Source organism: Terrapene carolina, unplaced genomic scaffold (assembly GCF_002925995.2).
Source record: "Terrapene carolina triunguis isolate 2854851 unplaced genomic scaffold, T_m_triunguis-2.0 Scaffold68, whole genome shotgun sequence".
Classification (NCBI taxonomy): Eukaryota; Metazoa; Chordata; order Testudines; family Emydidae; genus Terrapene; species Terrapene triunguis.
Window position 1 is genome coordinate 64087211 of NW_020664419.1, and position 14350 is coordinate 64101560.

The 14350-nt window shown below is 37.7% G+C and overlaps 1 protein-coding gene across 1 annotated transcript in view; it reads left to right on the forward strand.

The window, feature by feature from the left end:
• The window catches only part of ZDHHC17 (zinc finger DHHC-type containing 17), a 127260-nt gene extending 116206 nt beyond the window's left edge, over nt 1-11054 (forward strand). The window contains exons 15-16 of the mRNA XM_026648817.1: nt 5697-5791; nt 7914-11054. Of these exons, the coding sequence (XP_026504602.1) occupies nt 5697-5791; nt 7914-8052 (234 nt within the window). The 3' untranslated portion in view covers nt 8053-11054. The remainder of the gene's footprint in view (nt 1-5696; nt 5792-7913) is intronic.
• The last annotated feature ends 3296 nt before the right edge of the window (nt 11055-14350 follow it).

Below are 14350 nucleotides of genomic sequence, written 5' to 3' on the forward strand. Positions count from 1 at the left end.
AGACTGCTATAACATGAAATACATGGCAGAATGTGGGTAAAACAGAGCAGGAGACATACAGTTCTCCCCCAAGGAGTTCAGTCACAAATTTAACAAATGCATTATTTTTTTCACGAGCATCATCAGCATGGAAGCATGTCTTCTGGAATGGTGGCCAAAGCATGAAGGGTTATACGAATGTTTAGCATATCTGGCATGTAAATACCTTGCAACTCTGGCTACAAAAGTACCATGCAAATTCCTGTTCTCAGTTTCAGGTGACATTGTAAATAAGAAGCCAGCAGCAGTATCTCCTGTAAATGTAAACAAACTAGTTTGTCTTAGTGATTGGCTGAACTTGAAGTAGGACTGAGTGGATTTGTAGGCACTAAAGTTTTACATTGTTTTGTTTTTGAGTGAAGTTATATAGCAAAAAATTCTACATTTGTAAGTTACAGTTTCATGGTACTTGTATGAGGTGAATTGAAAAATACTATTTATTTTGTTTATCACTTTTACAGTGCAAATATTTGTAATCAGAAATAATAATATAAAGTGAGCACTGTACACTTTGTATTCTCTGTTGCAATAGAAATCAATATATTTGAAACCGTAGAAAAACATCCAAAAATATTTAATAAATTTCAATTGATATTCTGTTGTTTAACAGTGCGATTAATTTTTTTATCACGATTAATTTTTTTTAGTTAATCGTGTGAGTTAACTATGATGAATCAACAGCCCTAAAAAAACCTGTGGCACAGGGAAAATATAGAGAAGTAAAATAAATTTAATTTGATATCAAAATAAATTATAGATGCAATACTGTACTAATTGTATTATTCAATTTCATCTTCATTTAGTAAAAACATTCATCCTTAGTTTAGCAGAAACTGCCACAGAATTTCCAGTTTCTCCTACTGGAGCACACAGATATGAATGGCTTTGCCACAGAAGTTGCATTTAGCTTGCAGCAGAGTATGTGGTGCCTAGCCCTAGACTATAGGTTTGTCTATATTGGGAAACTAGCCCATTGCTGATCGTGATTGTCAGTAGTAGGTCTTCACGGTCTCTTTTTCAACTCGTGCTTGCAAACTGTTTAATTGCTTGTGTAATGGGACAAAAATATTTAACACCATTGCAGAAGGCATGAGTGAAACATGATTAAAACAGTTCAGTGACTATGAGTGCATACAAGTTGTGTAAGTCTGGTCTCAGTTATGCATTGTATAATTAACTGGACAAAACTTTTTCAATGGAATCTACACTAGTAGTTAAACAGTTTCCAGCTGAGGGGACCCGTTGTTGTTAACTATTGTCAGCAGTGGTCATTTTCCTAGTACATATATAGTTTAAAAATAGTAAGTTGGGTCTACATATTGTTAGCTCAATGTAAAATGAGTTCAGGCTCTTGGCTGTTACATAAAATAAAAGTAATAGAACTACAAGTGCATATAATAAAGAAATAAATTGTGTGTATTTGCTGTAGATCAGAGTAGTTACAGATGAGACCCAGTTTTGTAAACATAACTTTACTCTTCCAAAAAAGTCTATGTATACATCTCTGTAAAGTACAATACAAAACATCAAAGTTGATATTATGCAGGTAATATTTCTCATACTAAGAACTATATTAATTTTTCAAAGTCAATAGGTTATTTACATATATTTTGGTATAGTTTGTGGAAAGGATGGTGGCAATTATAAATCCATTCTTAAAGCTCTCAAAAATGATAATGGAAGGCATACACATGTCTGGGAGGGTTGAACAGACATCTAGACAAGGAAAGAGCAATGCAGCTGTTCCATTGCGAAAAGAGTACTCCTGGGGGGATTCTGCGCCAAAAAATTAATAATCCTGCAAAATTCTGCATATTTATTTGTCAAAATAATGCAGTATAATCACACCAGTTTATATTGTTTTGGTAATTTATTTAAACTACAATGCAGAAAAAAGTCACAATAACTATTCAGCATTACCTAAACACATGAAAGATAAGTTACAAACACTTGGTAACTAATACCCTGCATTCCAGTTATAATCCTGGATTTTCATTAAAATTACATTACAGAACACCAAACGGGGGGGGGAAAAAAAAGTAGAATGTCATTTTAAATTGCTCAGACTTTCACACACGAAAGTCATACAGTCTTGCTAATCATTGTCCTGAACTGGCTGGGTAGTTTGGGAAGTGCTTGGCTCTGATTGTCCTGACGTTATATTGACTGCTTGGTAAATGTTTTATTTGCCCTCAAAGTCTTTTTTTTTTTTTTTTTAAATGGGTAAGTAAAATAAATTCTGAGCTGTAACCTAACTCCGTTGTGCCACTTTGGCACAGGAAAAAGGTGAGAAAGCACATTGATCTTCCTAACTGATTCCCTTACTGTCATTTATAAGGCTTTACATCACTCTGGTAATGTAGGGGCCTTAAAACTTTTACAGGTTTTATACTCCTTGGGGAATTGTCTGAGAATGGGAACAGTTAACTAACAATAGGAACATTAACAACACTACTGTGTAGGCAGGCTGCTACATTTCTGCCTCAGAGTATGAGATCAGTTAACTAGCAGGCAGGCTGCTACATTTCTGCCTCGGGGACAAAGTCTGCCTCGTGCATAATAAAAAGCCCTACCCCTCCCCGCCAGGCAAGCTGTAGTAGCAAGTGAGAGGGACAGAGTCTCTCTCGCTTGTTGGCAGGCACGCACGCCTAGCCCCACCCTCTGACTGTGGTCAACGTCTCCCATGCAGGCACACACACACAGCCCTCCTCCCCTTAGTGATTTGCGTGTCTGAGGCTGCTCCAGGCTCGCTGGAACACACGCGTTGCCAGAGAAGAGGTGTGTGTCCCCCCGCAGATTTCTTTTGCATGTTCCTGTGCGGGGGGATACACAGAGGTGCAGAATTCTGTCAGGAGTAAAAGATGCACTATACTGAAACAATTTTCATGCATTTTCCTCACTAAGAATCACTGAGCATTCACATATCTCACTGAAATCAATGAATATGTTCACATAATATGTAATTCTATATGCTAAAATATAAATAGATCCTTTGAATTTTCTCACACTAAAGATCTCTTGTGATCAGACATTTAGCTTTTCCCTTGAATGTAATTGTCAGTCTTCCTTCCCAGACACCTCATTATCATGTCTGACCAGCGCTCTTGTAACACAGACTGAAACTCTAACCAATACCCAAAACAGTAGCCTGGATGAACAATCTGTTTGAGTAGTCTTGGAATGAGCCAAACAGTTCAATATGTTCTGTGGTGCTGGGATCTGTATTTCAGATGTTCCCATGTCTGCCCATCTGATGAGACCATTGTGTGTTTTGCATTATCTGTCAGTACAAAAGCCAAAGGAGGAAAGTTTATTCAAATATCTTAACAAAATCATAGGCCATGTATTCCCAGTTAATGGAATTATCAACTACAGGTTTAGACAGGAAAATAATATTCAAATACCTCACATTAGCCATATTAAAAAAGGAATACTTTTCCTTATCTATCCTAACAGTAAAGAACAAAGTCTTATCACAAGTCTCTCCACAAGGGCTTAGTTACCACATCAGCGTTTCCAGTTATATCAGAAATAAGATCCACACTCCAAACTTTGAAGTAAACTGTCAGGCATCTCAGCTTTTTCCTTCTCTCCTGTAACGATGATTTAGAACAACCACCAATATAGATTCCAAGTTTATACTTGTGATCCAGGGCCACCACACTACCTTCCAGTGGGATTTCCTGCCCAAGATAAATGAGCCAGGGTGACCACGTCTATTCAGTGTGGCTTCCAAACCAATATAAAGCACCAGAGTACTACAGAAATGTGAACATGCAACTTTCCAGTGTGCCTTCCAATCCCCAACTATCCCAGGATCCATTAAACTCCATACGTAAGTTACTTTAGAACAGTGGCTCTCAAACTTTTTTACTGGTGACCCTTCACATAGCAAGCCTCTGAGTGCAACACCCCCCCCCCTTTATAAATTAAAAACACTTTTTAATATATTTAACACCATTATAAATGCTGGAGGCAAAGCACAGTTTGGGGTGGAAGCTGACAGCTTGAGACCGCCCCCCCATGTAATAACCCTGCAACCCCCTGAGGAGTCCTGACCCCCAGTTTGAGAACCCCTGCTTTAGAATGGGATATGTTAGTAGATATTTCTTCAAATTCTATGGAACCTGGAAGAACACTTTCCTCACGGCACCTCGTGAAATGCTTTGCACCCTTAAATGTGATGAAGGCAAAATTATTATAATTGTAGTATTTAATACTATTTACAAGCAGAAAACATGCAGTGTAGGAAATATGAAAAATAAAACATGAAATAACTACATTATTAAATGTGTCCAAATCATTATTTATACTATTGTGTGTAGAAAGATAAAAGGTAACTTAAAAGAACTTGCCAAAACCTGTTCTTAGAGATTCTAACTTGGCCTTTTTCTTAGGAGCTTTGTTCTTCGCTTTTTTAACTCCACAGCCCCTCTCTTGATTCCTCTCTGATGGCTTGAAAGTAAAGTTGACTGATCCCTTGACTGACCACTCTGATAGGTTCACTCTCTGCTATCGTTCTTTGCCACTCTCTGTCCTGTCTTCCAAACAGCTTCCTTATTCCCTGGAGAAGATTAAAAGACCTAGCCAAGATTTTCAGAAATGGTTTTCCTAAAGTTAAACTCCTAAATAGATGGCTTGATTTTTCAAAAGAGAATATGAGTACTCAGGAGTTTTCATTCATTTTGAAAATCAGGCCTCTTCTTACAGAACCTGGCACTAGGTGCCTAACTTTAGGCTCTCATTTTTTTGAAATGGTGTCCTCTTTCTTTAGATACGTGTCTGTTAAAGGGACAAAACTTCAGTATATCCAGAAAAGGCAAGTAAACCTGAGTGTAATTTCCTGAATGCTCAGGATTATCAGACATGGCTTGTTGATCCCATAACATGCGGCTGAGTTACCATATGAATAAGAATTCTAAAGCTTTAGCTTATGATAGTGCCCAGTTGTTAAGGGAGTTCTACTACTTTTGTTTCCAGTGTTGCACATGCAATATACTACAGTAAATCCAGGCCTTGCATAATTTAAGACTTCTTCAGACTCCCCCTTTTTAGGTCAAAACAATTATGGAGTAGTTGCTGAAAACTGTTCACACTTCTTGAGCCAAGTGACCCATGCAGAAGGTGTTTTCAGCCCAATTTATTATTTCTTAGAACTTCTTGTTATTGAGACAAAATTATACAGGGGAAAAAATTACAAAAATATCATCTTACAATTACTTTAAGTATCAGTGCCAAGAAGGAAAAAAAGTTGTTTCAAAATTGTTTAAGATAATGCCTAAATATCTACTATAATAAAAATAATTGCTTATCTTATTTATTATCTCCAGTATAGATGATTATTAGGGATTTTTCCTCTGGATATCAGGATTTATTAAAATGAAAACTACTACACAATTTGATACAGCTGGTTCTATTCACTCAAGAAAGACTCAAATAACGCAGATGGTTGAGATGTACAGGCAGAGCGATGCAGCTTGCATTGTGCCAAACTAAACAGCCCCTCACTTTCACAAGCACCAAATAGTCCTGCACAATTAAAACCATAAAGTAGCAAATAAATGTGGGGGGGTTTTTTCCAGCCTTTCTCTCCCCTGGTTTGCTTTTAATTTTGGAAATTCTAAGTGTTTGCTTGCTTTATCTCCCATCTTTTCTAGATATCTTGTTTAGGTATCACTACAAATGAAAGGATGAATGCAAGACGATACAAGCACTTTAAAGTCACAACAACATCTATTGAAAGCCCATTCAAGTAAGTTTATAAAAATGTGTAAAACACTATTTCTCATTTGGATAGCCAACTCACAAATGAACTTCACAACTGAATGCAACAAAACAGAGCTGAATGCTGAAAACTATCTTCTAGATGCTGATAGGATCCCAGAATTTCAGTTTTTAAAAGCTGAATTTGAACAGCTATTTTTACCATAAGCCAATGTATCTGATTACGGAAAGTGACTTATAATTACTGTTAATATTCCTAAATGAATCTAGCCATTGATGATTTAACATAAAAAAAAATTATGCTCCCAGAAAGGTAATAGTCTTTTTCTTGGTAAAGAAATGGAAAGCACCTTCCTTGTAGGGGATGCTGCCACTTCACTAAGCTTGTTGTTGTGCTAGTAAAAGGACTTGCCTTCAACATTTCTTCTCAAGTCCCACCATGCAAAAGAAATTAGCAAGTGAGACTAGTAACATAGCTTCATGTGGTCATGACCTTTCTAGAGCTGCAGCACAGCCACAGTCAGATTTCTTTTTGTCTGAGGAACACAAGCCTGTGCCCAGAGCAGATGCAGTGTATTGCTTTCCTCACTGATTTCAAATTCCACATCCTGTAGCCATTTCCATCAGCTTAGGAGCTTTTAGAAGATGTGTTCCTTAAAATCATGAAACAAGTGTTTGAACTGACTAAATAAGCACTGCCTGCAAGATGGAGCAAAGGTGTCAACCACGGTTTGTTTACTTAATGTCCTTTCAGGAATTCAGATGTTCTCATTGTTGCTTCTCATCTTTCTAGTCTACATCCTATTACCTAAGTTTTGATTTCCAGAAAATCAAGGCCTACTCAGCTTTCAGTGTAATTACAAGGCTTCACTGCCCCAAGCAAAAAGAAACTTTCTGATTAAAAATAAATTGCCTTCCTGAGATTTTTTTACATATTAGAGACTGTAAAACTTTAAGAAATTGACAATGAGCTCTATGATTTAACAGCTGCTGGACTTGGAAGCTATCACTCTTGTCCTCTAGGTCCACAGAGATGTGTATACTCTATATTTTGTAGTGTTCAAGGATTCACACTGATCTTTGACCTATAGCCTATGAACCACCATATAATCTGAAGACCAGTATTAATTAAATTGAAGGTGATCCTGGGAGGACAATCACTTCATATTCATGTCTGGCACTTCTAAATGGAGCAACGATTCCTTTTGGATAGGGGCCTTACCAAGTTATCCATGCCTTTGCCACTTCCAGAACGGTATGCTCTAATACAGTGTGGGACTAGCTTTCAAGACCACTCTGCAACTTCAGCTAGCATAGAATGTGGCCGCCCAGTTAGCGGTGTTTGTGGCATGGAATATACTACACCTGTGCACTGCAGATTACCTTGGCTTCCAGTTCATCACTGGGTGCAGTTTAAGGTGTTGATTTTGATCTATAAATCCCTAGATAGTTTGTGTCTTAGCTATCCTGAATACCACTTCTTTTCATACTCCATACTTTGGAAGCTCTTGTTCTCATATTTCCCTAAATTTCAATGTTATTTGTGGTCTTAGTGGATGGCACTCCGCTCTGAACTTTGCTTTCCTGTTGGTCCAACAGAGTATGACCTTCGGGGTGCATTGTAATGCCTGTTTATTGGTTCAAACTATTGCCTGCGGTGGGATAGAGATTGGTTCATGGTTCAGGGATTTCTCTTGAGCTGATTCAGTTTTGTTGTTTTTGAGTTCATCTAATTTTACAGTCTATGCTTAGAAATTGTAATATTCACATATTATAAAATGGAAAAAATAAAATAGCATCGTCTGAAATCAAAGGCAGGATAATGCTGCAATTGTTTTTATTTAATGTTCTATTGGTGCTATTGTTTGCTTTGTCTATTAAATATATTCTAGTAAGTCATTTTTTCTTAACTTTAAGATGGGATGATATCCAGTGATTGTTATATAACCCTGGGGCATACTATCTTGGAGAATGGCTGATTTAAGGTTAAAGAGTCAGTTGTGCTCTCAGAGTTTGGGTTTTCTACATTTGGGGAACTTTTTGGAGAGCAAGCAGACATGGTAAATTTGGAGATAGACAAACTTGTGCTATGTTCAGTGAATTGTGATGTTACTTACTAACGTATGTCTTCTTGGTTGGTTTTTTTTTAGCCATGGATGTATAAGGAATATTATAGACTTCTTTGAATTCAGATGCTGTGGTCTTTTTCGTCCTGTTATTGTGGACTGGACAAGGCAGTATACAATAGAATATGACCAAACTTCAGGAGCAGGCTACCAGCTAGTGTAGCACCATCTTCATCCTGTGAGCATATCAGATCTGAGTGGTGCCTGAAAATTTCTCTCTCTCGAATCCACATCCTTTGAACCGTAGCATGCTATGTGTAGGGCTAACGATGAATCTTACGGTACCTTCTCTTTATCAGAGTTTTATTAACGAAGGTAAAAATGGACAGAATAAACTGCCAATCCTGATAAGGAAGAGGAGGAAGATCAAAAAGGGATTTTAACCATTCTTAACATGAGAATTATTCACAACAACATATTCACTGCATTTGTTGTTGGATTTTTTTATTTAACACCTTTTACAAAGGAGCATGAGATTATTCAAGTATTGACATACCTAGTCATGTTGTGCTGAACAGAAATATTTATTTCCCAATTCGAATAATTCCATTGGAGTAAGAATCTGGAGTCTAAAACTAAATTTCACAATGCAGTCAGACTTCATTAAGATTGCTACATTTAGTTCAGGTAATGTGATTTTATATTGATTTTCTATAGTATTATGTACATGGGAAAATGTGCATTTCAGTACTGTGATTAAAATCATGTGGTTTTATTGGGGATCGACTGTAATGTGTTAAGCTGCTGAAGCAGGGCACATGAGGATAATGTTCACAAATAAGTGTGTTACCTATATTTTATGGCTATCAGCAGTTATGGCCATCTGTTTCCGGTACAGTGAAATACTCGTAATAACCTTGTTTCGAGGTTGTATAGTCTGAAAATAAACAGTTGCACGAGTAAGTAAAGCTCTTCTGTCGAAGTTAAAGCCCTGCTTAAGTGCATGATATACCTTTTAAAAATAGACCACAATATATACTATATGATATTCAGCAAAAAATAAAACAGAATTTAATTTGATATCTTTGAACAGATGATATAAACAATTTAATACTAGGAGTGATCCAGTGTAATATATTGCATAGTGACTGGAAAGGTTTGAAGAGAAGTTGCATAGGGGGACCAAAGACGTGAATGCAAAATCTCAGTAATAGAAAAGAAGGGTTTGTAACAGTTTTAAATTCCATGTGATTGCAAAACAAATCGTGAAAACTGACTAAAACACTCATTTTGTTTGCATATAAAATGATTGAATCCAAGCTTAAGTAAAGTGTGATCTCTGTTAATAGCACATATAAAGGAAAATCTAATAGGACACTCTGAAGAAGACGGTATGTCAGCAAGTGGAAATCACCCTTGAGATTTTTTTCTGTTAAGTTCTCTCACTGCAAATATGTTTGAAAGGTAAGGAATGATCTGAAATCTCATTCCAAATGGGCTTTTTGTTGTTGAATGTGATGCACTGATTTTCTGTTATGGCGTTTTCCTATACTCATGGTGAATTATTCACTGTTTCCTTAACTATTGTTTACAGAGAGACTGAGACTTGCATTAGTTCTCTTTTAAGTGCTGTAGCAACCTAGTGGTTCGAGAAATCTGTGAAGGGAATTTTCAGAGGGGACCTGGAAGCAGTTGATAGAGACCACTGTAAAGAATGTGTATCTGTATATAAATAATTTATCAAATAGTTTTCTCTTTGTGAGTGTGTGTGAGTATATTTAAGGTTGCTCATTTCATTTTATCAACCAAAAAGTGTAGGAAGATATCTAATGAGCTTTTAGTGATGTTCAATACTGCTGTTAATAGGCATTATACCCTGCAAATTCACTGCATGTTTGATGCTTGGCAAAATTAGCATTCTCTGTAATATGCAGATTACAAGTATAAAAGCAATCTAGTGGTATTCCCGCCCCTTGCCTTAGTAAGAGGAGCAGTGAAACTGTAAATAGGTGATGTTCAGTATTTGCAAGTAGACATTATTTTCTTTAGCTGTTTCTTTGATCACAAGACACTCGCATAGTTTGCAAGTACCAGATATCAAGATTTACAGAAATGTAACCTTAGTGTACTTGAACGTTTAAGACTGGGGAAAAAAATCAACATTATCTTTGATACAATGTTTGGGGGGAGTTGGTTACGGGGTGGCAAGAGGTTTGTGCCATAATAATTCTGTTAACATGAACAAAAACAAATGACACCCTTATTCATATTTTTAATTTCTAAATGGAAAAAAGCATGAATAAGCCTTCAACATTTTTTTACTTCTTTTACAATTAAAAGTAATGTTCTGCACCTCCAGGAAAAACTTTTTTCCCATTTCTATTTGGGGTCGGCTGAATAAAGAACTTCAATCAGTTGAACGTTTTTAGTAAATACATTTCATAGCATCAGTAATCTAATGTGTAAAGTACATTATTATTTTAGTTGTCCAATTAACTAACAAAGTCTGTGTACCAGAATGTTTGCAAAACAAGAGTGGACTTTGGTGGTAATATGAGGTTAATTTTGCAGTCTTTATTTGAGCATAGCTCCCTAGTGGGAGTTTTGCTTCATTATGGACTGCACAATTTGGCCAATAGAAAATATAATAGGTTTAGAATCAACTTGCAAATGTCCTGGATTTAGGGCATATAAATCTAATACAAAGAGTTAATTATCTTGAGGAATACTGAGACCTATGACCTGAAACCATCAGAATGGGAAAAGCCATCTATGCAGCATTTTTCTGTCAAGTAAACTATTAAACTTACAATTTGCGTATTACAGCAAAACTACATCGCTTCCAAAACTTCATGAAGCTGATCCAGACTGAAATCAGATCAGCTTTATCTGATATAGGTTGAGTAAATGGAAATTTTGTCTCAGCCCTAAACATGTGCTGTTTCTTTGCGGGTTTCTATGTTCTTTGGTGTCCACCAGATTTTGTTTTTGAAAATTAATATGCATAAAACAACATCATTACATTTTAAGCTATGGATACATTGTTTTTGTATTTTCTTTATTTATAACTGTGCCAAGTATTATTTTACTACTGTCAGGATCTTGATGTATTACATGGTGAACAAAAATCTGTAAAATGTTTAATAAATTAGCTCTCCTTACATAAATTAAATCTGTGAAATTTTTGTAAGTTATTAATCAAATAAATATTGACTCTTACTTGCAGTGTTTGTCTTGACTTTTTGTGTCACACTAAATGTATTCAGTAAGCTGTCTAGCTCCATCAGCAATAATATGGGAGAACAGTTGTCTCATGACAGGGTCTAAATAAACCTATTGTGCAGCACAACACATTTCCAGATGTTATTTTGTCCAGTGTAATTCTGAAGAGAGGATAATATAGTTGTTTTCTCCAGTGTTTTGAAGAAGAAAATTGCAATATCATAATACTGTAATACCTTATATTTACTTTTGTAGCACCTTTCCAAAAAGATTCCCGAGTGTTTTACAGATAGCACAGAATTTGGTTCATGCTAACATACCTGTTGGCACGCCTCTCTTTTCGTCAGTGGGGTGGCATCAAGTGTAAATTTGCTCTGTGTTTTAAAATAAATACTATCCACCAATGAATTATACCATTCTCTGAAGTGGAATATGCTGGCAACACACCATTCCTGCTTTTAGGAATAACTGGGTTCCTTTGTTTTAATAATTTAATTTTGCAAAGAGAGGGAAAGCAAATTAGAAACTTCTCCTGCTTTTGCTTCACCAATAATAAAGACTGGAAACAACTTTAAGGGCATCTTTGATTCAGCCTTACTGATAGATACAACTTGTTTTCATTCCTGATATTGTCATGTCAGATTCTGAGAAGACACAGAAGTTAGTGGCGGTCTGAGTCTCTTCTCCCATCAGTTCTTCTCACATCCACTGGGCCTGATTCATGTGTATATTGGGGCAACTTTCTGCCACTCTGCTAGCACAAACATGCCCTAAAGCCAGTTTAGCCAGCCACTGGAATTTAAGTGCAAAGTTGAGTAGTAAATTAAACACACCCGTGGCTCCTGAATGTGAGGACATGGAGGAGAGAAATGGGTATGGCCTGGACTTCCTTATGCTTGCCTGATCCTGGACTGACAGAATAGTCCCTTGGGGCTCTTGACAACCAGATTAAATTTGCCCAAGATGTTGTCATTTATATCAGGGACCAAATTGATGCCGGGATGGACCTTGGGATAAGCACAGTGCAGAGGTAGCTTATGACCACAGCCAAGCATCTGGCCCACTGACTGAAATGCAGTTAGTCCTGATTTACACGAATATGAGATGAGCATTGGATCCTGATGTCAGTTGATGAAAAATAAAATAGAAAGGGGTAAATTAGTGTAACTTGCACTGATTAGGCATTTTAGCAGATGGGGAAAAATAAATGTAATTTACACTCTGCAGCAGCAAAAACAAGGTGTGAAACAGAGTAGTCGGACCATGCTGTACCTTCCGTTCTCCTGTTCCTGGTACACCCTTATTCCAGCCAGCCTGCCTGTGTTACACATATGTAACATACCCCAGGCTGGATTAGACCTCTTAGAACTGCACATGGAAGGGACCCTCTGTGCATTGATCTCCCCATCCCACAGGGAAGTGAGGGAAAGGGGCAGCATCTTCAAGGCAATGCTCTCCCCCTTTTCCTTGGACTGGTTAGGAGAGGAATGGGTTGGCTGAGGCTGGGGCCAGAGCCTGCCTTGTGGTCAGGGAGGAGGAGGTGTATCGTCCTTGTACTAGCTCTATGAAGATCAGGGAGGAAAGATAATGACCCTTCCTATCAGAGAGCACTCTGTTGCGGAAAGTCCCATCAAAAAGGGGGTGGGCGGTGGGGTAGTTCTGAGACAGCTGCCAGCAGTGAGAACTGCTGGGGAGAGGGTGGCTTTTGAGGGCTTTGAGGTTGGTTCCTAGACCTGTCATTTGGGATAAACCCTACCATCCACAAACTCCCTATGGAATGTCTACAATTGGAACCTCCCAGGGGCTCCTTTCCCATTAGCCCACCTAATGCCAAATTAGCCCTAGTTACACAAGTATAATTCACAATCATTTTCTGAGCAGCTTACATCACTGATTGGCACCCAGGATATGTCAACCCTGCAACTGGGAGGGAGTCTCCCAGGCCAGGTAGACAGACTCGTGCTAGTGGGGTACAAGCTAACATGCTAAAAATAGCAGTGTGAACCTTGCAGTTCAGGTGGCAGCTTGGATCCGCTGGGTCTGGTCTCAGATGGCTAGTCCAGGTCTCCTTCAGAGCCGCAATGTCCAGTCTGCTATTTTTGGCATGCTAGCTTGAGCCTGGTAGCACAAGTGTGTCTACCTGGGCTGGGAGGCTAACTTCAGTTGCAGTGTAGACATAACCTTAGAGACTTCCTAACACCAGGCTGAATTTAGTTCTTGGAATTAAATTACTTTAACTCTTGTCCTGTAATTATGTCCCCCAAACTCCTAAATACTGTTAAGAGCCTTTTAGACCACAAACCAATGTCATGTTAATTACTGCTCTTGACTCTAAATTTTTCTTAATTTACACCAGTATAAATCCAGAGTAACTCCACTGAAGTAAATGGGGTTACTCCAGATGTAAAATGGGGTGACAGAGCAGATTTTCATAAGTTTTTGTTGCTGCTGAAACGTTTGGAATAACTGTGAAAGAGGGATGAAGTCACTTCAATGGTAGTCTAACTGTATTATGTTGAGAGGCATAATTTTGATCATTACGGTTATAGTTTGCTTCCTTGCTTTTCTGTGGTTTAAATAACATAATGCCCTGAGGACTAGGAGCAAAATGGAGCCATGACTAATCATTGTGACTTGCCATAAGGCATGTCAAGAAAACCCCCAATTCTAGTGATGTAAATCACATCTGATTTCCTTTCCAAGACTTACAAGTAGTTTTATTTATGATGAAATGAACAATGCACAATATGCCAAATTGTGCAGCTATAGACCAAGCATCCCCTAATTTTGCTGATGCTGTTGTCTGTAAGTATTTGTGTCTACTTACTGTAGCTACAACAAATAATGAAAAGCAGTTGATAAGGAATGTTTGAACTACGTTCTGTTTAGTCTAGATCTTATGCGTTTAAGTATATTGTTCTGACTCCTTTGTAGCGTACAGTACAGCGTCAGCATTTCAGCATGCACTTGAGAAGGTGAAGGGCTTCACTCCATGTATGGGTGTAAAGAATGAATGTACTGTTAATAAATGTAGTCTATGTACTCATGCACTCTGGAATACAGATTATGTGGAGAGCAAGAATTAATCCAACCTAGGAACCATACTAATGCATCCCCAGTCAAGTTCATGTTTAAAATAGGTTTCAGAGTAGCAGCCGTGTTAGTCTGTATCACGCAAAAAGAACAGGAGTACTTGTGGCACCTTAGAGACTAACAAATTTATTAGAGCATAAGCTTTCGTGGGCTACAACCCATCCGAAGAAGTGGGTTGTAGCCCACGAAAGCTTATGCTCTAATAA